This window comes from Ochotona curzoniae, unplaced genomic scaffold, assembly GCF_017591425.1.
Source record: "Ochotona curzoniae isolate NIBS_2020 unplaced genomic scaffold, NIBS_Ocur_1.0 contig_3819, whole genome shotgun sequence".
Lineage (NCBI taxonomy): Eukaryota > Metazoa > Chordata > Mammalia > Lagomorpha > Ochotonidae > Ochotona > Ochotona curzoniae.
This window is the reverse complement of record NW_024466004.1, coordinates 425,837-447,328: the sequence shown is the minus strand read 5'-3', so window position 1 is coordinate 447,328 and position 21,492 is coordinate 425,837. Positions and strand designations below refer to the sequence as shown.

The window sequence follows — 21,492 nt, the reverse complement described above, 5'->3', positions numbered from 1 at the left end:
CTCCTGGGACCAAGGGCAGGGGCATGGTACTTACATCTTTGGAGGGCTTGCGGAGGATGTCACCCACGCCGCCACCATTGCGCAACCCGTGGTTCATAACAGTGACAATGCACATCAGGAGAGTGTCACAGGCCCGCTCTGTGCTGTCTGGCTCCTCCTCTACAAATGGACAGCGCACTCAGACCCAGGCCAGTGGCCTCTGTGCCCGCCTCCCCCGATGCCCACTCATACCCCACCCTCACCTTCCAGGACCTCAGGCACCGACACTTCAGAGACACAGTCCACATTGTCCCCGCTGCAGGTACCCACAAATGTGGCAGCTCCGTGTGGCATCCCCAGGGGGCTGGCTGGAAGACAGTAACAAGATTCTATGACCCCAGGTCTTCCCCCCCACTGACCTGACACCATTCCAGGCGACCTTCCTGGTGCTGCCTGCCCCCACTCCAGCCACAGCCAGCAGGTTTCATGCCTTGGCCCCTACTGTGAGTAGGGAGGGGTTTCTGTACCCCCAGGCCTGGTACCTGGGCAGCCCCTGAAACAATTTAAACGTGAGTGACAACAGCTCCCAGGGGCTCCAGTCCTCAAGGCCAGGGTCAGAACCCCAAGATTCTGTCAGATGTCATGACTTCCCCAGAGTCTCATGGGAGAAACTGAGGCAGGAAGCCTGGGATAAGCACTACAGTGTCCCCCATCCCGCCCTTATCTTACTCCAGACCTCTTGAGTGGTTGCTGGGCAACCGGTCGACCTCCAGGATGAAGTCATCCTTGAGGAAGAGGAAGCCGACGATGGAGAAGAGGTAGACCAGGATGAGGGCCAGCAGGGCAGTGAGCAGGATGGAGCGGCCATTGCGGGTCACACTCTTGATGACGTTGAACAGAGTCTCTTCCCGGTAGATGAGGTCAAACAGCTGCAGGGCAGGGACAGGCCCTGAGCAGCTGGATGGCTGACCTTCAGGTCACTCTGGCTGTACCAGCGCTCTGTGCTTGCACAGGGGTAGCAGCAAGCAGGGGTGGGTGGGGCTGCGAGGGAGACTTACCGGGGGAACCTGGAGTGCTGCAGGCAAGGTACTACATGACAGGGGGGTAGGGGAGTGGTGATGCTCCCAGCCATGTGCTAAATGCCAGGACACACTCAGTGTGCCATAGGCTTATTCTAAAATGCACCAGACACTGTCGCTGTGAAACTGAGCAACGAGGCAGTTAAATTTGCCCAAAGGCACCCAGCTAGGAGTGGCCAGGCTGGGATGTACACCCATTGCCTGGTCCCAGCGTCCAAGCTTGAACTCCACTGCACCAGATGGAGTGGCCGTCACAGCTTGAGGGCCAGGCTGGAGTCCAGTGAGAGAGGACCCTGAACATCCCTCCAGCTAACACAGCCAGCAGAGACTGGCCCCTGGGAGCCCCTGGTATCTCAAGAGAAGCCCCACACTGACCACACAGCCCCATCCAGCCGCCCCTGCCTGACCCCAGGCCTCACCAGGATGCTGTAGAACAGCTCATGTGCAAAGAGGCCCAGGACACTGGTCAGGATGTATCCCACGTGGTAGAGGAACTCCACGTCCATGACCATGGCCTTATAGCCACGGATGAAGGTGCCGCGGTTGCCCACAAAGCTCACCACAAACACAATCTTGTTGGTCAGCTGAGAGGAAGGGAAAGGGCAGGGCATAGGGGTCAGTGTCCTGCCCAAGTCCTCACCCTGTCCCCATGCCTGCTAATGCTCCACTTGGAGGCCTAGCACTAACAGAAGCTGTTCCCAGAAAGGCTGGAGGCTCCTGGCACTCAGACCAGAAGAGGATCCCTTGGGTCTTCCAGTTCAGGTGTAGGCACGGAGCAGGTGGAGGAAGGGAACAGAGGGGACCATCCCGCACCTGTGCAGTGACCAAGAAGGAACAGAGAAGACCATTCTGGGCCTGCATGATGACTGGAAGGGGACAGAGGACTGTCCCGGGCCTGCATGATGACTGGGAGGGGGCAGAGGGGACTGTCCCAGGCCTTCATGATGACCAGGCAAGGAGGGATCTGTTCTGCTTGGAGCACTTTAGAGCCATCATCATACAATATCTCTGAAACCCGCTATGTGAACATGACCCTGGGCAGAGCACATGGTGTGCACGGCAGCCCTGACACCAGCACACCAGTGAACTCTGGCAGGTGGCTGAGGCATGTTCCATGACTGCTGGCCCATGGCAAGCCTGGGATCCCTGACCCACAGGCAGGCAGGCAGGGTAGCTCCAGATCCCTGGGGATGGGCACTCACGTTGAGGGCGCCCAGGATATTGAGTGTGGGTCCGATGCCCAGGTAGTAGATGGAGCGCAGGATAAGTGCCACAATGAGGGGGCGGACACTGTAGCGCTTGGTGAACAGGGCTGCGACGGAGAAGCAGATGAGGATCCAGAAGAGCAGCGACATGAGCGGGGAGCCCAGCACGCCTGGGAATGGAGCAGCAGAGGACAGGGCTCATCAGCCGCCTCTCCCTAGGAGCCCCCCAGTGCCTGATCTTAGCTTCCTTTACTTCACCTGCATCTCCAGGCCCCGGGGGATGCTCTGGCCAGCTGCTGTCCTCTCTGGCCTCTGGCTGTTCCCTTGGACCACGTCTGGGTCTCCTCACCCCCGCATACCTGGGTTGACAGCTGCGCATACCTGTAGAAGCACCCTCCACGTAAGGGTAGAAGAAGGCGATGATGATGTTGATGAACACTGCCAAGTTGAAGGAGATGCTGCCCCACAGGGTCATGCGGCGTGAGAACCAATAGATGAGGGGCATGCCTGGGGAAGGGGTGGGGCAGTGAGCAGAGTCCCCACTAACATTCCTGCCACCCCCCAACCATGTCCTGCTCAGCAGGAATGGGTAAATGACACCGGGCCAGGGTTGGGGAGGAGGATGTGGCAGCAAGAGGGAGACATGACTCAGGGGCACTGGGTCCTCACTGCGGAGCTTGCGCTGCCACTCCATCTCGTTGTGCAGGAAGGAGGACTGGTCGAAGAAGTCGCTCACTTTGCTGCCCTGCTCGTCCTGCTCGGTGGTGGTGAACAGCCGGTGCTTGGTCTCCTCCGTCAGGAACTGGCAGATGCCGGGCACGGGGAACACGATCTGCTCCATGCTGCGATCCTGCCGCACGATCTGGGGGCAGAGGGGGCACAAACAAGGTCAGGGGACACGAGGCCAGGGACACTAGCCTTGCCCTCACATACCGCCCCACCGGCCCACCTCAATCTGTGAAGTGTGGTTCTCATAGTAGGCCAGGGGGTCCTCTTCCTCCTCCTGCGCAGGCGCTGAGGACTTGAGCATCTGGGACAGCTGCTTGTTGTTGAGGCTGAGCTGGGGGTGGGGCAGAGTGCCAGGGTCAGCCCTCCATAGGCAGGCCAGAGTACAGCTCCAAGTCACAGCCCAAGGAGCATCCTCTACGGCTCCCAAGCCAGCCTTAAGGATCTTGTGCAGGAGGGAGAAGCGGCAGCCAGGGACTCCTCCAGGGCAGCCCAGGTCCTGCTCTGGGTCCCCAGACCTGCTCCCGTTAGATATGACCCTATTTTCCCTGGCTCCCAGGCCCCTTTTGTGGCTTAGACTCCACCCCCACATTCTAGTCCAGCTCCCAGCTCCTCACTCTGCCCCAGGTCATGCCCCCAGTTTCTGGTCCCACCCCCATGCTACAGCCCCCAAGCTCGGTTTCCAGCCCATCCCATCCACTGCCTGGCCACACCCCTCGCTCCCAGCCCTGCCACCCACCATGGAGGAGATGCCCTCGGCTTCCTCCTCTTGGATGCGCCTCACTGGCTTCAGCAGGTGCTGCAGCTGTTTGTTGTGCCTGGAAAGCTGATGGGTAGGGTGGGCAGTCATGTGGCATAGCTGGCCACCAGGAACATGGTCAGGAGTGAGAGGTGGGTGCAGGGAGGTTGGGGAGTGCTGGTACCTGCAGGGCCAGGATGTAGATGTTGTGGCCCACTTCCCGTGGGCTCACCTCCGAATTTTCACGCTCCTCTTCCTGTAGGTAGGCCTTCTTGATGACGTCCACCTAGTGGGGCAGCACCCACTTGAATGCCCTCTTCCTGGGGTTGGAGGGTTGGTTGTACCCCTAATGCCCTCTAGGACACACCCATGCACCCGCCCAGCTCACCAGCTCCTGGGGCCGGAGGCTGATGAGGATACGCTCGGCATTCTCGCTGTCATGCCGGCTCTCCATCAGTGCCAGGAGCAGTTTGGAGGCATTGTCCTGGATGCAGGGGCCAGGGCAGGACATGGTGTGAGGCCCTTCACCAGAGCCCCCAACCTCCCCACCCAAGATGCCAGGCCCTTCCCAACCTCTGGCCCCAACCACTTCACCCTGACCCCCAGCACAGCCAGCCAGGCCACGCACGGGCCTGTTGTCAACTCTACCAGTGCAGTGGCAAACAGCCACCCAGGCAGCAGAGTTAAGTGCACCCTGTGAAGCTGGCTCACACACCCTTGTGTGCACACCTCATACACACACACATATCCTGCGTGTACCACCATATGCTCAACAGTAACATCGCACATGCCACATGTACACCCACAGGCCTGCTGGGAGTCACCTTGAGTTGCAGCACCAGGTCCATGCGGTACTTGCACAAAGGGCTGATGTCATTGAGAATCAGGGCAGTGATGATGTCTATGCCATTGGACTCGTGTGTCACAATGCACGTCTGGCAGGAAGTGGGTGGGGAGGCGGAGACTTAGAACTGCGGCAGCCGCAGGGACCAGCCCCCTGCCCCAGGACCTCTGTGGCTTGTACCACCTCACCAGCTCACCTGGTTTTCATGGCAGGGGCCCTGGCAGTACTCAGTGAGGGTCTCCAAGGTCTGGATGACCAGGCCCACGTTGTCCTCGTTGATGTAGAGCCCCAGCAGCCCCAGGCCCCCTGTGGTGCTGCCGCACATGATGTCCAGGAACTGCAGCGTCTCGCACACCAGGTTGTAGTTGGTCTTATTGTTCTGGCAGCGCAGGAAGTTCTGCAGAGCACAGGAGCGGTGGGTGCCTGCCTGGGTTGATGGGAGCACCCCCATGCTCAGGTGCAGGTCCTCACCCTCAAGCCATGCACACACCTGCAGGTCCCGGTTGTGATTCTCACACAGCAGCTGCAGGAAGCGCAGGATGGGCTGCATGATGAGCACGGAGGTGCCCATCTCGTTGCTCTGCACACGCTCGCCCACCTCGTGCCCCCGGTGCAGGCCAGGGCCCAGCATGGTATGGGAGGGGGAGCTGGGCAGGGAAAAGGAAGCCACACGGCCTGCAGGGTGGGGTGGAGGTGAGACGTGACGGCCAGGCACACAAGCACTGCCACCACCTCCTGCTGCCCCAGCCCTGGTCCCTTTCCAGACCTTTAGCGATAGCAGGGTCAGGGGGTTCCCGGTCCCCCCGTGGCTGGCTGCCCAGGTCACTCATGTTGACAGCCACCGTGGACTTGGTCTCCTGCTGTGCCCGCTTCATGCGGTCATGGAGAACCTTGAAGAAGCGCTCCGATTTCTTGTCGCTAGTCATCAGGTTGTAGAAGGATTTCTGGGGGGTGGACAGGGGAGTGGGAAGGACCTCAGCACTAAGCCTGGCTCTCTTAATGGCCATCCCCAAGGTCTCCTGGGGCCGCAGGGGCAGCAATGAAGGGGAAAAGGTTCCCGAGACATGCCCAGGCCCACCTGAAGTGGTGGAGACAGACAGCCTGGGACCCTGTAGCTGAGGCTCAGGGAGGGCAGCAGGACCGTGAGACCAGGCCCAACCACCTCGCACCACCTGTTTACCCAGCAGTAGAGGGGTGGAGTCCTGGAAGTCACACTGCCCCTTGCTAAACCCTGCAACAGGTGCAGGTCCCAGAGGAAGTCACATGATGAATGGGCAGTGCAGACAGGACAGTGGAGGGCAGGCTCAGGCCCACCTGGGACGTGAGTCGGTAAAGAGGCCACCCAATACAGGGGCCGAGAGGGAGGAGTAGGAGCCACTCCTGAGGGACACCAGCACCCAGGCCTCTGCCACTAGGTAGCCTTGACCTATTTCTTGAGTAGGTAGGGCCCCCTGCACACCTGGATCTCAGTGTTGCCTCCATCCAGCAGGCGGATGGCCAGGCCAATGCTCTCCTGGAAGATCTTCTCGTTCTTGGTGCTGGTGATGAGGTCACACACCAGCTTGGTGGCCCCCTCCTTGTCCAGCCGGCTCTGGGTGGCTGCGATTGCAGACCAGTCTTGGTCCAAGCCTAAGAGGAGCAGGGCTTTGCTTTAGGGGGTGGGGCTTACTCAAGGGGGCAGAGCTCACTCAAGTGAGTAAAGCAGGTGGAATGAGATGGAATGAGTCTAGTGGGAAAGGTGGTACTAACCCGTGCCCACGGGATCCGACAGGTCACCCCGTGAACTGGACTTGCGGTTCTGTAGGTAGTTCTGGAGTAGCATCTTGCGCAGCTGGTTGCCCTGGTGGGTGGATGCAGGACAGGAAAGGGGTTCCCAGTGGGCACAGGGCCCAAGCCCAGGGTCCCCAGGTCCCAGTCCCCTGCGGGACACTCACCCGGTCCCCGTACTTGGCCTTCTTGAGCAGCATCTGCTGCAGGGTACGCAAAACCTTGATGCACAGCTTCTCCTCAGACTCCATGAGGTCCTTGGTGTGCTGGATCAGCCTATGCAGGCCGAGAGAGCTCAGGCTGGCCCCGTGCCACCACTGCCTACCCCGGTCCCTTGACCCTGCCAGCCCCCCAGGTTTCCCACTCACTTGGACAGGAAGCCGCCACTCTCACAGCGCAGGTAGGCTTCACTGCCCTCCAGGAAGAGCAGCTCAGGCCAGTGCAGGACATCTACCAACACCGACAGCTCAGCCTGCACCAGCGGCCTTAGCCGCTCCTCCAGGGCTGTGATGATGTCCTGGGGACAGGGCAGGCCAGGGTCACCATCCTACCCCCCACACTGCCCTGCACCCATCCAGGGGACCCCAAGAGACTTCTGAAGGAAAAGCCCATGAGCCCCAAGCTCCTGGTGGGACCCAAAGGCCCAGCGTGTCCCCAGCTGCATGACTTCGGGAAACCTCAGTCTGCTCCCCACAGGATAGAATAACCCACCCACCCCCTCCATGGCCAATGAGACAGTGGAGAGGAATGTGCTGCATACAGGAGGGGGGTGGTCCCACCTCCTCCATGAGCCCCAAGGCCCTCAAGTCCCCAGAGGAGGGAAGGAGTACAGTTGAAGGGATGGGCAGTAGAGGGGAGGGGTAGAGAAGGACCAGGCCACACACATGTACCTGCAGCTTTTCAATGATGTTCTTGTAGTCCCACTGGTTGGCGGTAGGCGTGACACGGGTAAAGGTCCGTGTGGCTGTTTTGTAGTTGGCGGCGTTCCGCTGGGCAGCGGCCGTGCTGCTGGCCCCGCTGCTGAGTAGTGAGCTGATGTGGGCATCCAGGTCCATGGGCAGCAGAATGGCCCGGCCCTTGGCTAGGAGAGGAGAGGCAGGTGCTGAAGGCTGGATGTGAGGTGGGGTGGAGGCAGCTTGGGGCTGCTGTGCTGGAGGACAGTGAAACCCAAACCAAGAGCCTTGGGCGGGTGGGAGACAGGGCTCCCATCCCAGTCCCCACTGGACAGACTCAAGTCCACTCTTCCCCTCCCAGTTCACCCCGGCCCCATCCCGCCTCCGCCATCTACCCTTGGCCCTGATCCTCTGTAGCCCTGGCTCCTGCCCAAGGTCATTTGCAAACACAAAACATAAGCGCAGACCCCAGCTGGGGAACATCACCCGGCCTGCTCTGCTGGGAAACTGACTCAGAGGACAACACAGCTGCTCGCTATGGCCAAGGTGCTGAGCCCACATCAAAGATGCCCAGCGAGCCACCTGGGAACAGGTGTCGGGCACGCTCAGGGTCAGGTGCTCCTGGGAGGGTGGAGTCAGGGGAGGGCTTGGAGGTGGCTGGCCGGCAGCAGAGGCACACTCACCCACCAGGGCCAAGGTCCGGATGCAGGCCTCCACGGAGCCCTTGTGCTGTTGCTGCAGCCACGGACACTCAAGCAGCCGCATGGTGGACTGCAGAAGCTGGACCACAATGGTCTGATGTGTCTGTAAGAGGCCACACGACCCAATGCAATGGCCCGGCCCATCCCAACTGGGATCCCAAGTGGGCACCGCAAAGAACAGGGATGACAGCAAGAGTGGGAAAAAGGCACCCTCACTTTGTCGAGCCCTGGCATGGCCAGGCACCTGACCCTTTCCTCCCCTGAAAGCAGAATTCAGGGGTAGACTCTCGGCAAAACAGGTAACCCACTGCTCAGGACAGAGCCCAGGCTCAGGTTTCGATCTCTGTCCCTGATCTCAACTTCCTGCTCATATACACACTGGGAGGTGGCAGCTGATGCTGGTTCAAGTTCTCGGGCCAGCCCCAACGTTTGTGGGCATTCGAGGAGTAAGCGACCCAGCACAGGTGACACTGGCTCAAGTCATCAGGCCAGCACCAGCTGTTGTGGGCATTCGAGGAGTGAGTGACCCAGACAGGAGAGTTTGCGCCACTTCCCTCTCTATATGGTAACCCACCACATGCATGCTGCCTGCCCTGTATCCCTCCACCCCACCCGTACCCTGGGGTTGACAGGGCAAGGTTGGCATAATATAACCACATCCTGAGGAAGCCAGGCCCAATCACAGAGCCTTGGGCTCACGGGTGGGACCCACTATTTCCTTCATCATTGGCAGGTGCCCCTTTAACTGGCTCCTGCTGTTCCTTTCAGGTGTGTCTGACCTGTGCAGTGGGGCATGGCCCTTCCTCCAAGAACCCTGGCTTTGCCCACCTCAAGGGGCTATGGTCAGGCCTTGGGCTCCCCTGCTCATGCAGACCCAAGATGGCTAGCCCACTTCAACCCTAGGGACACCACAACCCCCATGACCAGTAGGTCTGACCTACACAAGTCAGGCTTCCCTGATTACTGATGCAATGATAACACCCAACCCACCCACCTGGCTGGCATGCTGGGGTCTGCCAGGCCCACTGAACTTGGGGGTCTCTGAGCCCTGGAAACTAGCTCCTAAACGTTGCTGTTTAGAGTGCTGAACCAGGAACTACTTTATCCAACAGCATAGCTCATGACTGCACAGGGGTGACAGCCTGCTACTCCTCTTGGTGGTACAAGCAAACACAAACACATTCCCACAAAAAACGTGGAGGGAGCGCACTGGTTCCAGGACCCTGAAGTTAGTCGGTCGCACAGAGGCTTGAGCCCCTTAAGGACCATGTGTTGGCATTTCTGTACCACCTCCTCTCACACAATGTCCCATCACCTCTACGTGAGTCCCAACCCCGACACTCTGAGGCTTAGCACCACGGAGAGCCCACAGGCAGCAGGCACACCTGTGGGTCTCTCAGCACAGGGTGGGGAATTTCATTCCATAGGAGGCTGCAACTGAAGATGCAGAACCTGGGGATGTGGGGGCGGGGCTGATGGGCACCCCCACATGTCTCCCCACCCATCCCCTCTGTCCCCCAGAGCTGCTGCCGCAGGGAGGTGCACCTGCAGGGAAGTACTGTTCTCCGAGAAGGGCGAGCTGAAGAAGGCATTCACGGTGTCCAGCACCACGGTCAGTACATACTTCTCCAGGGTGGGGTCAGCCAGCCGCTTCTCCCGCTTATTGCACACCTGGAAGAGCATGGGCAGATGCTGGGGGCGGCCCAGATGTGGGGCAGGAGGGTACCCCATCACTGCCCTCCTTAGCAGGCTGCTCCCACACTTCTCCTCTCCCTCCTCCTTGCCAAGACCGACCCGAGCCATGTCCAGGGTGAAGTTCTCAAAGAGCGTCCATATGTGGTTGCTGGTGTAGATCTCCTTCATCTCTACCTCCGTGTCCACGTAGCAGTGGTTCACAAAGTTCACATAGGCCATTTTCACCTGGATGGGGATGTAGACAGACACAGGAAGTGCACAGGGACCCCTTCCACCAAGGCTCTCCCTCTCGGCTCTGCCATCGCCCTGTCCAGGCTCTCCCTGTCCCGTGGGCCGGCTCTGCCATCGCCCTGTCCCATGGGCTGGCTCTGCCGTCTACCCGTCCAGGCTCTCCCTGTCCCGTGGGCCGGCTCTGCCATCGCCCTGTCCCATGGGCTGGCTCTGCCATCTCCACGTCCAGCCTCTCCCTTCCTGTGCTATGGCCCGACTCTGCCATCTCTAGCCGCACCTCAGTGATACAGTCCTCATGTGTCACCACCGACACCACATCCTCCAGTGGCAGCAGGGACGTGCACTTGATCTCCGTGTAGACATTCTTGCCCTCAGCACAAGCAGCCAGCAGATCCACCAGGGAGATGTGGTACATGAGGGGACTTTGGTCCTCCACGCCGTCCCGGGCAGCCTTCATCATGTCCAGTAGGTGAGCCAGCGAGGCCTTGTCGTTGTAGAACACGACCACGTCATCACCTGCGTTGGTCAGCTGTGGAGAGATCAGGGGAGGCGCGCTTTAGAACCCCTCAGTAAACACATACCAGCCCCGTTTCTGCCTAGCCTTGTCCTGCACTGCCAGGGAAAGGCTGAGACTGTGGGTCCAGCTTAACCACCATGCCCACCTGCCCGGCACTCAGGGTCCCTGGCTGAGAGTCTCAGGCCTCCCGGACTCAGAGTCCGCTTCTTCCAGGATGCCTTCTCTGATCTCTCCCTCCCCTCTGTCCCCTGGATTGTCTGGAGGAGCCCACAGTGTCCTCTGGCCTCAGCCACTGTATTCGCACCTAACAACAACAACAAACAGGCACAGACCAAGTCTGAGCCACAGCCCCCATGCCTCCTGCCAGCAGGTGTCTGTGGAGTCCCTGCTGTATGCCACGTGCTGGCGTGCCAGCAACCAGCATAAAGGACAAGGCACTAACCCCAGTCCCACCACCGCCTTCCTCATCTCAAGTGCACAGAATGCTGGGCACAAGGCAGCACTTCCAGACTTGTAAGGAGCTGAAGGAAGCAGGAAGACGGGCCTGACATCGCTCAGGCCTCCTGTCCGAGTTCCTCCCAGGCACCACTCCCCAGGGGCCCCGCTCCCATCCAGGGTCTCCCGCCACCTCCCCGCCACTGGGCAGCACCTGAAGCTGTCTCCACTGCCCACCACAGCCCACCCAGGCTTCCAAGCGCAGCCCTGCCCTGCCCTCACCTCGGTCATGATCATGTCCTGGCACTTCTTGACGTACTTGCCCTCGGCCTTGATGACAGTGTGCAGGAAGTCCAGGTACTGCACGTGGCGGCCGTGTGTGGCCAGCAGGTGCACGAAGTGCTGCAGCACAGGCTCACTGATTTCGGAGCACAGTTGGTAGTTGTTGAGAAAGATGTGCTGCATGGTCTCAGCCTCCAGGAGCTGCGGGGGGATGGGAGGGAGCGGTCAACGGGGTGGGGCCAGCACCACCCACCCACCGCCAGGCCCCACAGCCTCACCCCAGGTGTGAGGAACAGGTGCAGGTGCTTGTGCAGCAAGGCCTGGTTGCCAGGGTTCCCAGCACAGAACTTCTGCAGGAACTGGTGCGTGTAACGCAGGATCTCCATCATCTTGGCATCGCTCTGGGCACGGAAACGAGGTGGAAAGGGGGGTAGTTGGTCAAGATGAGGGCTTACAGGGAGGCAGAGTTGGCTGGGACAGGTGCGGACTGCATCAGAGCTTGGCATGGGGACAACGAAGAGGCCAAGTCAGAGGGAAGGCTGCTGCAGCAAGGGGCCAGGGCAGGTGGCAGTCAGTGGCCCTGGGATCGAGCTACGGGGTGAGGCTTGGCACCAGTCAGCATCAGTGAGCAGGAGGAGACAGGGCCAAAGGCTGGGAAGGGCAGGCCTAGGGACACACCAGGGGGATGAGCCTAAGGTGGGGTTCAGGACAAGGCCAGTGCTGTGGCTATGTGTCTAGGCCAAGGAGAGGCTGGGGTCAGGTGAGGTCCACATGGGTTAAGGTGAGATGAAACAGATTCTCAGGGAAGAAGTTGGAATCAGGATTAAGATTCGGGTAAGGCTAGGGTCAAATCAAGGTCAAGCTGAAAAGCTTAAGGTCAAAATTCGGCTGGATCAGGTTGGTGCTAGGGACTAATAGGCAGTTCCGATGCGGTCAGGGTGAAGTAGTCTGGGGGTCAGAGGTCAGGGTCACCTTGTCGTAGGGGATCTGCAGCAGATCCAGCATGACCTTGTGGGCGTCCATGTTCTTGAGTAGCCGTTGCTGCTTTTTCCTCATCTGCTCCCCGACCCCACACATCTTGTTCAGCCGCTCCAGGATCTGCAGGAGGCAAGGGGTGAGACCGAAGGCCCTCAACCTCACCCCTACCCTGCTGCCCTGGGTTCCCCACAGCCAGGTCCCAGCTAACACCTCGGATGGGAAGGGGAACAGTGGTCATGGCCACTGCATCGGCCCCCAAGGCCACCTAGGAAAGCAGAGAACGTGACCACCAGACAGAATCCCACCAATACTTTTCAGCTTTGTGGTCACTGTAGCTGGACTCTGAGATGTCTGATGGGGCCAGCCGCTGGCAGAGGGGCCTCCGAGGGGGCATGCACACACCCCACCGTGCTGCCCCAGGGCCCCGGCACTCACGCCCTTGACGATTTGGTAGTTCTCACTGCTCTTCTCCCCGGGCGGGGGCAGGAAGGCCTCCTCATCCATGGGCCGCTGGGAGCAGAGAGGACCGGGGGTCAGCTGGGCCCAGCCCCATAGGGAGCCCCAGCCCAGCTCCGGCCCCCTGACTCACCTCCTTTTTGTCCTTGGCAGCCCCCGCCTCGGCCTCCTCGCCCTTGCCGCTGCCCTTCTTGTCCACCCACAGCTCCGACTTCTCCACCATGGTGCGCAGCCGGTCCAGCTCAGACTTAATCACCTTGTAGTTCTCCACATCCTGGGCCGAGATCAGCAGCTGCACCTGAGGGTGGGGGGGAGGGTGAGCGTGGCATGGCTGGTCACCCTGGGACTCCTGGGTACTTTGCCCAGGCCAGGACCTCCCACCCTGCCAAACACTACTCAGGGCTTACTGCCTTGTCGTCGGCCCACCACCTCCAGCAGGACTTCCCTGATAGCCACAGACCTCTCTGCCTTAAAAAGCCACACATCACCTGGCTTTAGTCACTGACTCGTGTCCTGTTACTCACCCACTGTTCTCACCCCCGACCGGCAGCCAAGAGAACTATGAACCAGGGCCTGGCCAGATCCCCACCTTCCTCACCCTGGGCCTGGGGGCGAGGCAAGAAGCTCCTTGGGCCTTAACTGCCCCTGGCAGGGATGAACAGTGACCACTGTTGGGGACCACTGTGACAAGGCCAGGAGACATGGCTAGCCCAAGGCACGGTTCCTGGCACGCAGTGGGCACTTGGGAAATGCCAGCCCACTCCAGTGAATACATGGGCCACAGAGATTGTGAGATACACATGTCACAACAGCAGGCAGTTCTGGCTGGCTGGCCAGAGTGCCAGGCCAGGAGGCAAAGCATTTGGCCCAGGTGTATATAGTAGGAGCCTGAGAGCTGCCAAGTGCTGCCCACGTGGCAAGACATGGCAGGTTGGGCAGCCAACAAAGATGGATGGGGGGGCCCAGGCTCCGTGTTGGCTCCCAAGGTGCTTTGTAAGACTGATATCTCAAACGTGCCCATCAACACGCCCTTCTTCCCCCTCCTCCCCCACCCAGCGAGCACGTCCGGCACCTGCTTGAAGGTGTGCATGGCCTCCTGGCGCTGGCTGAAGTGCTTGAAGAGGAGCTGCAGGGCCCCCGAGACCAGCGGGGCATAGTCGTGCATGGTCAGGTGGATGAGCACCCGCAGGAACATGCGGCCACCCTCATCGTCCACCTCCAGCATGCTGCTCGTCTTCCTGCGGGCACCGGGCAAGGCAGGTGCATGCTGCACTCAACCCCCTGCTGCTGCCACCACACACACCTCCCGCCCAGCATGGCAGCTGCCGCTGCTGGCTGCCTCACTGCCCCAAGACCCTGAGTGGCCCCTGTGTGCCCCAGGGTACCTAAGCACTCCTCAAAATCATGCACCTGAACAGGAACTCCCACTGTGGGATCCAGAGACCAGGACGAGGCCACAACAGCAATTCCCTCTTTCTTGTCACTCTCCTCCCCCGTTTCCAAGCCTTGGGAATCCCAACCACCTCAAAACAGGGCCCCAACCCTGCTCCCCCATCTGCCTCAACCCTGGTCTCACCCCACTCCGAACATGGCTTCTGCCTGCTCCCCAATGCGATCCAGGTTCATGTTGGCAGCTGTGGGGAGCAAGAGGCAGATAGAGGGAGAGGTTGGCATGTACCCAGTAAAGATGGGGGCACAGGTGTGAGGGGGCAGGGAGACACTCCTGGTTCTGGCCTAGGCCTGAACGCCAACTGGCTGAAACCGAGGGCCAGGCCTTGATCTGTGTGGGCAGGCGGACTCACTGGTAGAGTCGAAGGCGGGAGCTGTGCCGTCAGCACCACTGTCCTGCATGGGAAACACCTCCACGAACTCCTTCTTGAAGACGGACAGCAGGTAGGAGATGCGGTAGTCCAGGCGCACGTTAAGGATAAACTGGACAAGAGGAGCGGACGCAGGTGAGCACCAGCTGCGGCCAGCAGGCCCTTCTGGCTCCCGGAAGCAGATGGGGCAGGACCCAGAATGGTGCCAGCACTCGGGGTGAGGGATATAGGGGGAGGTTCTTAAGTGACATCACAGAACCAAGCCCCTGTGCCCTGGGAAGCCCAGTGTCCTCTTCCTAGTAGCTGCTATCTCCTCCCAGAAGCTGCAAGCCCTCGACCCATGCACACACACGGCAGGAATAGGCACACACACAGCGAGTCCCAGCTTGGAGCTGACAGGACCTGACCTGGAGGGCCCGGGTCCAAAGCCAGCACCCTGGGCACTCAGAGGAAGCAGAAGCCGAGGCCGTGAAGGTGCAGAAAGGTCCCTAGGGGACACCCTTGAGCGGCCCTCTTCCTGGAGCACACCCCAGGATGCAGACTTGAAGCTCCAGCCCTTCAGTGGCTCGGCAGCTCTGTGAGCCTCCTCCGACCAGGTCCCCCACAACATCACTGCTTGCCCACCCATCTGGGGACAGCCCCCTCCCCAGCAGTCAGCAGATGCAGAAGTGAGAAATCAACGTCTGCTCCCCCTCACCCCGTGCCCACACCTCCCGGCTCCAGCCCAACCACCTGCAGAATCTCCAGGATCTTTAACTTGGTCTCCATCACTACAATGTCTTCATTCTCTTCAAACTTGCTACGGTCCAGCGGCTCGGCCGCTCCAGCGCCAGCAGGCAGGCTGGGGCTGCCGAAGACAGACTGCTTGCGGCTCAGCACCATGGTGGACATCATGTGGCCCACGCCCTGGATGGAGCGCCGCACATTCTTGCCTGCCAATTGCAGGAGGAAGTTGAGAAGGGGTATTGGGGTGGGGAACCCACCTTTTGGGGGGTGGTCACTCACAGTTCAGGGACCCCAGGAGGCCATTCTGGAGACAGAGTGGCCAGAGTGAGGGAGTAAGTGAGTGCCCAGGTAGGAACCCAGGAGATCTGCTGCAGAGCCCAGCACTAGAAGGTGGCCATCAGCTTGCAGCACCTTCTGAGGAGGCCCTGATGGCCTGGGAACAGCTCTGCACCTGCCCCTCACACATGCAGGGCACACTCCCATCCACTCAGCCTGGCTTGGAAGATGGCAGGGCTGTGTCCCCTCTGGCCCCAGGCTCTTCTGTCACACCAAGTTACTCTGCCAAAGCTGGGGGTCACCGGAGAGCCCCAGTAGTTATCCCTGTGGCCCAGCTAAGGTTGGAAGGGCATGGGGAGGCCCACAGCGTCCCCTTGTGGCAGGGCAGACAGCCAGGTAGCACAGCAGGTGGATGAGCAAGCCTGGCCTGGTTGGGAGGCACCTCACCGCCTGGGTCCTCGTAGGGCTGCAGCATGGCAGGGGGGCCCTGCACGCAGTCAATGATGCCGAGCAGTGTGCGCGTGAGCCGCAGCAGCTCGCTGAAGCTGTAGAAGCCGAAGTAGATGAGATTGTGCGCCAGGCTGACTACCTGCAGGGAGGGGCAGGGCTGTGAGCAGGGGTGGGGCCAGGAAGGAGGGGCCCTGCAGGGACTGCGGCAGTCATCAGGACTGACACCTGCTACTTGGCTTCACGCGCTCTCCCGGCAATGGCGGGGGGAGGGGGGGACCAGGCTAGGGGGTACGCTGACTCGACAGACCAGCACCCCACAGCACACTGACCCCGGCCCACCTCGTAGGTCAGCTTGTTCTTCTCCTCGTTGGCGAAGGGCACGGCCTCGCTGACCACATTGTTGAGGTAGTCCTCCACGAACTCCATGGTGCTGGCAAACTTGTTCTTCTTGTCGTCTCGTGAGGCGTTGAGGTTGGAATCATAGCTGGGGGTCGGAGGCCAGGAAGCATGAGGTCCCCTGACACACGCCCCACGCACCCCCAGTGCTCCGCCCTCCATCCACCCCTTTCTCACTCCTTGATGGTGATGGCCGTGGGGATCTCAGTCCAGAGGCGGGCGAACTTGACAGGCGTTACCAGCTCCTGGGGGTCGCGGTCCACATGCACATGCAGCATCAGGTGGCAGAAGGAGGCGCGCAGATCGAAGGGCAGCATCTCATCAGCCATGCACAGGAAGATGAGCTCCACGCCCAGCTGCTGGGAGATCTCATCAATGGCCAGGTACTGCCGATCCAGGCACATGCGGGCAAAGAGCTTCAGCTGGTACCTGTGGGCGAGGACGGGCAGGCGGGCAGTGAGGATGCTGCAGACGCATGGAGGTCTGTGCATAGGGACATGGGTTAGACCATACCACGGTCACTATGACAGAAGGGGCCATAGTCCTGACCCAGGAAAGATGACCGGCAAACCCACCTGGAACTGTAAGCATCGTAGTCCCCCACCCCCTATCGGCTGACTCAGCCAGCACCAGCATTCTGGGTCAGAGCGGGGTGTCAGAGATGAGAGGCCACTGGCAGGAGGAGAAGAGGGGGCAGGAGAATCCTGCTGCGGGCGGGGAGAGGATGGGCAGGATGGCAAGGGAGGAAGGCAAGGCGAGCAGCTGGTAACAGACAGCTTTGGGGGCAGAGCCAGAAAAATGAGGATGTGCACAAAGTCCGGTGCCATGGCCTAGTGGTCGAAGTCCTCGCCTTGCATGTGCCTAGATCCCATACTGGCGCAGGTTCATGTCCCAGCTGTTCCACTTCCCATCCAGCTCCCTGCTTGTAGCCTGGGAAAGCAGTAGAGGACGGCCCAAAATGTTGGGACCCTGCACCCATGTGGAAAATCCGGAAAAAGCTCCTGATTTCAGACTGGCGCAGCCCTGGCCATTGCGACCACTTGGGAAGTGAACCAGTGGACAGAAAATCCTTCTTTCTGTATCTCCTTATCTCTGTATATCTCCCTCTCCAATAAAAATAAATAATTCTTAAAAAAAAAAAAAAGGCCTGGTGTGGTAGCCTAGGGCCTAAAGTCCTCGCCTTGCATGTGTCTGGGTACCACAGGGGCACTGGTTCATGTCCTGGCAGCCCCACTTTCCATCCAGCTCCCTGCTTGTGGCCTGGGAAAGCAGTCAAGTTCAGCCCAAAGTCTTGGGACCCTGCACCCAAGAGAGACTTGGAAAAAGCTCCAGGCTTTGGCTTCAGATTGGCTCAGCTCTGGCTGACTTTGTAATAAAAATAAATAAATCTTTTTAAAAAAAATCACTTGTTCAAATGTCCATTCTCCCTACTTCCCACAACTTTCTGAAGGCCCCTCGAATGTTCAGGGTTTCTGCCAAACTGGTTTTGGGGCTGACCCTGATCACAAGGCCGCACAGCACTCCCAGGCTGCCCAGCTGGCCCCTCACTCATCCCTCTGGGGATGATGGCTGTGTACGTGGAGGTGGGGCAGAAGGGGCAGGCAGGGAGCCCACGGGCGGGGCGGGGTGTGGCGGCGCGGGCACCTGTAGTAGCTGAGCACGTTCTCGTCGTGGGCGTTGCCGGCACGCGCCTCCTGCGCCAGCTGCCGCACACTCTTCTCATGATGTTCGTTGTTCTTGTCGGTCCACGTGAGCCACACTTCCTCCTCCGAGTACTCGATGCTCAGGTACTCATGGGACTGCGCCATCTCCTTCACGGGCCGGAGCCTGCAGGCCAAGGCCACCTCCTTGTGAGTGAGCCGGCCTCACAGAGCCACGCAGTGCAGCCCTCTGTGCAGTGTGCAGCTCCAAGTCGGCAGGGAGGTGGGCAAACAGCCCAGGGCAGGCAGGGCTGTGGTCCCTTCCCTGCCCCCCCGCCCCGTGATACCAGGCAGAGAACTGGGCACAGGGCAGGAGCTGGGTGCTTGTCTGCAGAGGGCAAAGATGCCAGTGCCTGCCTACATCTGCTCCCTCCCACTCCCCCATGCCCAGGCAGCCATGGCGAGGGACAGCACTCACTCAGTCTGGATGAGGATGTCGCTGTTCTTGGGGTCCAGCACGCACTTGCAGATAAGCTCCTGGGTGACAGGGATGGCGATGTGGTTGGACACACACAGGTCAGAGAGGTAGTCCAGGAACCTGTGGTGGTGACGTACAGGCAGGAAGGGGTTCAGACAGCGGGCCCTGCAGGGAGGAAACCCACCCCCTCACCCTCCCCCAGCAGGCTGCTGATCCATCCTCAAGCCTCGGATGGAGAGGACACAAGTTCCCAGGAAGGGACAGCTCACAGGGTATTGGCCCGGGACAGAGGACCGGCCCCAGCCAGAGTCAAGGGGTGGAGGAGGAGCTGCAAGGGCAGGGGGTGACAGTCCACATGTATAGTAACTAGAATCACACAGACACGGCCTCATCCCTTCGGCACCAGGTACAGATGACACAGCTCAGTCGTTGGGGGTAGGGGGAAGACAAGGGATCTTCACTGGGGCACGCGCAGCCAGGAGCCTGGCAGCCGAGGCTCCAGGTCTCCCCTTCCCCTGCATTTCAGAAGTGCCCGCAGCACAGCCCTGGCGCAGACGCACCTGGGCTCGCGGTTCTTGCGCACGAGGCTGACGAAGGTCTCCACCTCGGTCTTGGTGATGTGCTTCTCCAGCAGCTTGCGGTTGTTGTGCAGCAGGGCGGTGATGGTGTCCTCAGCCAGGATGTCGTAGCCGATCTGCGACTGCATCATCCCAAACTGCTTGGCAATGTGCTCCTGGTGAGGGGGAGGGGCAGACACATAGGCGGGCGTCACCAAGTGGGGTGGCAGCGGTGCTCTGGAATCCTGTACCGCCAGACCCCCAGCTCAGGGCCAACCGGAGGCCAGTGGTAAGAGGAGAGCATGCGTGTGCTATGGGGTGGCTTAGCTCACAGCCCATGCCCCGACAACTCTATGCCAATTGCAGAATGCTGCAGGGACATTGCAAAATGAAGGAGCAGAGGCTTGGCTCAGAATTTTTGAAATGTTAAGCTGGGAACAAAGCAAGGCCCCTGGGAGCACCAGGCCAGGCCGTGTACCTATGATGAGCTGGCCCTGCTCGCTGGCATTCCACCTTGCCCTGGCACCCGCAGCAGTGACTGGCATCAAAAGAACTGCCTATGATGAGGGTACACGGGAGCCAGGCAGCGAGCCGGCCCTGGGCAGAGGGCGCAGGAGCAGGCAGGCGACGCACCTGGTTCTTGCGGTAGTCTTCCTGTGAGTGGCGCAGCACGCGGTAGCAGAGGCGGAACATGTGCTGGTAGGGGGCATTCTTCTGATCTGACAGCTCCTCCAGCCGCACCAGGGGGCCCTCGCCCCCCTTATCACGGAACGGGGCCTTCAGGATGCCAAAGATCTGGGGGTGGGGGGCAGACAAACAGGTGCCACGGAAGGTGAGGAGGGAGCCCCCAGCCTCAGCCCATGGCTCTTGTTGGTACAGGTGCCCCTGCCCGGCACCCTGAGCTGATTCCAGACTGGACTACAACCCAGGCCGGACGCCGTGAGTCCCAACACCGGCTCTAACTCCGCGCTCCTGGCCAGCCTCCGACACTGACCTCAGCCTGCCCCTCCCTTCTGGGAAGCCTGCCTCAGCATCTGGAGGGAGAGCAGAAGGTCCCAGCATCTCGGGCACTGAGGATGAGAGCAGCAGCCGGCCAGACTGCTTTGTCCCAAGCTTAGGGAAACAAGACACAGGCTGGCCTCACCAGTAAAATAAAATAGCACAATCGTAAAAGTGAGAAAAAAAATCCAGCGCTGGGTGGGTGGGATAAAAAAAACCTTTCCAGCACAGAAATAAAAATGAGCAACAGGGGTCAACGCTCAGGCATAGTGGCCTAGGCCTCTGTCTACAGCGCCAGAATCCCACAGGAGTGCCAGTTTGAGTCACCTCCATTCCAACTCCTTGCTAATGCACTAGAATAAAGCAGTGGAAGACGGCCTAGCTATGTGGGCCCCTGCCACCCACATGGGAGAGCCAGATGAAGCTCCTGGCTTCAGCCTGGCTCAGTCATTGTGGCCATTTGGGGGCTGAACCAGCAGATGGAAGGTTTCTCTCTGTAACTCTTGGAAATAAGTAAATCTTGAACTAAAAAAAAAAAAAAAAGAACACTAGAGTGAAAAGACCTAATAGGATTCTGATTAAACAGACCAACGGCAACAAGCTTTAAAAAGAAACATACTTGGGTAGTCAGAGCAACAGATGGGACTGGGGATCACAGGTGCACGGACGGTGCTTGGCAATTGGGATAATGTGCCGGTTCCCAGGGGACACACACTGAAGCCCAAGGTGAGCTGTGGCCTCTGGAAATGCGCACAGCCAGGACGGCCGTGAGAGCCGGGCTGCCCAGGCCGGCTGACCCCATTCAGGTACCACAGGTACCAAGAGTCCAGGTACTCACTGGACTCTTGCTTCACTGCCCTCTCCGCACTACAAAGTTCTCATATTAAAACACTGAGAAAAAAAATTATTCCTAAAGCACAAGTCAGGGAGCAAGCTAAGACATTCATGTTTGCATCAGGGTGCCTGACTCCAATTCCCAACCCTGGCTCCTGCCAATGCACACCCCGGAAGGCAGCAAAGGATGGCTCAAGTCCTAGGACCCCTGCCACCTGTGTGAGAGACCTGAAGGAGGATCCTGGCTCCTGGCTTCAGACCGGCCCAGCTCCAACCATTTGGGGAATGAACCAGCATATAGAAAATCTCTCACTAACTCTGCCCTCCAAATCAAAATAAATAAATTTAAGGGGGGAAAAAGAAAAAGCAGAAGTCCTGACTCGATATCCTGAGTTGAAATCTGGCTCTAGTGCTGGCGAGCTGTGTGCTCTGGGCCATTACGGTGCCCTAGGACGCAGCAGCATCCGTTCTTGCACTACGCTCACCACTCCTCCCCTGAGGGTGGCGCAAACAATTCAGCAAGCGAAGGGCACTCAGGGAGTGCCTGCACATGCTCAATGAGCACACCTTTTCGAAATTTTTTAAAGACATGTTCACTTATTTGCAAGACAAAGTGACACAGAGAGAAGAAATGAGCAACAGGGAGAAAGAACTCTCCCACCTGCTGGCTCACTCCCCCAGCAACTACAACAGCTGTGGAAGCCAGGAGGCGTTCCATCCGGGTCTCCCACGTGGGTGGGAGGGGCCCAAGCACCTGAGCCATCTTCCACCACCTTCCCAAGCACATTA

At 59.6% G+C, this 21,492-nt stretch overlaps 1 protein-coding gene across 2 annotated transcripts in view; it reads right to left on the bottom strand.

Moving 5' to 3' along the window:
* ITPR3 (inositol 1,4,5-trisphosphate receptor type 3) overlaps positions 1 to 21,492 on the bottom strand; it is a 58,456-nt gene that overhangs the window by 3,479 nt on the left and 33,485 nt on the right. The window contains exons 15-54 of one of the 2 annotated variants that reach the window (XM_040983203.1): positions 19,504 to 19,665; positions 18,874 to 19,046; positions 18,314 to 18,433; positions 17,840 to 18,022; positions 16,373 to 16,624; positions 16,139 to 16,283; positions 15,797 to 15,938; positions 15,080 to 15,279; positions 14,330 to 14,459; positions 14,104 to 14,161; positions 13,600 to 13,765; positions 12,661 to 12,825; positions 12,507 to 12,581; positions 12,066 to 12,191; positions 11,372 to 11,494; positions 11,094 to 11,294; positions 10,137 to 10,388; positions 9,728 to 9,853; positions 9,479 to 9,604; positions 7,916 to 8,036; positions 7,230 to 7,420; positions 6,708 to 6,856; positions 6,507 to 6,615; positions 6,322 to 6,412; positions 6,032 to 6,201; positions 5,339 to 5,516; positions 5,063 to 5,247; positions 4,769 to 4,969; positions 4,553 to 4,663; positions 4,117 to 4,212; positions 3,913 to 4,014; positions 3,729 to 3,815; positions 3,213 to 3,323; positions 2,933 to 3,125; positions 2,645 to 2,770; positions 2,261 to 2,433; positions 1,478 to 1,642; positions 716 to 908; positions 237 to 347; positions 35 to 159 (exon numbers count right to left, since the gene is read on the bottom strand). In XM_040983203.1, the coding sequence (XP_040839137.1) occupies positions 35 to 159; positions 237 to 347; positions 716 to 908; positions 1,478 to 1,642; positions 2,261 to 2,433; positions 2,645 to 2,770; positions 2,933 to 3,125; positions 3,213 to 3,323; positions 3,729 to 3,815; positions 3,913 to 4,014; positions 4,117 to 4,212; positions 4,553 to 4,663; positions 4,769 to 4,969; positions 5,063 to 5,247; positions 5,339 to 5,516; positions 6,032 to 6,201; positions 6,322 to 6,412; positions 6,507 to 6,615; positions 6,708 to 6,856; positions 7,230 to 7,420; positions 7,916 to 8,036; positions 9,479 to 9,604; positions 9,728 to 9,853; positions 10,137 to 10,388; positions 11,094 to 11,294; positions 11,372 to 11,494; positions 12,066 to 12,191; positions 12,507 to 12,581; positions 12,661 to 12,825; positions 13,600 to 13,765; positions 14,104 to 14,161; positions 14,330 to 14,459; positions 15,080 to 15,279; positions 15,797 to 15,938; positions 16,139 to 16,283; positions 16,373 to 16,624; positions 17,840 to 18,022; positions 18,314 to 18,433; positions 18,874 to 19,046; positions 19,504 to 19,665 (5,913 nt within the window). The remainder of the gene's footprint in view (positions 1 to 34; positions 160 to 236; positions 348 to 715; positions 909 to 1,477; positions 1,643 to 2,260; positions 2,434 to 2,644; positions 2,771 to 2,932; positions 3,126 to 3,212; positions 3,324 to 3,728; positions 3,816 to 3,912; positions 4,015 to 4,116; positions 4,213 to 4,552; positions 4,664 to 4,768; positions 4,970 to 5,062; positions 5,248 to 5,338; positions 5,517 to 6,031; positions 6,202 to 6,321; positions 6,413 to 6,506; positions 6,616 to 6,707; positions 6,857 to 7,229; positions 7,421 to 7,915; positions 8,037 to 9,478; positions 9,605 to 9,727; positions 9,854 to 10,136; positions 10,389 to 11,093; positions 11,295 to 11,371; positions 11,495 to 12,065; positions 12,192 to 12,506; positions 12,582 to 12,660; positions 12,826 to 13,599; positions 13,766 to 14,103; positions 14,162 to 14,329; positions 14,460 to 15,079; positions 15,280 to 15,796; positions 15,939 to 16,138; positions 16,284 to 16,372; positions 16,625 to 17,839; positions 18,023 to 18,313; positions 18,434 to 18,873; positions 19,047 to 19,503; positions 19,666 to 21,492) is intronic. The other variant, XM_040983204.1, reaches the window with a different exon arrangement.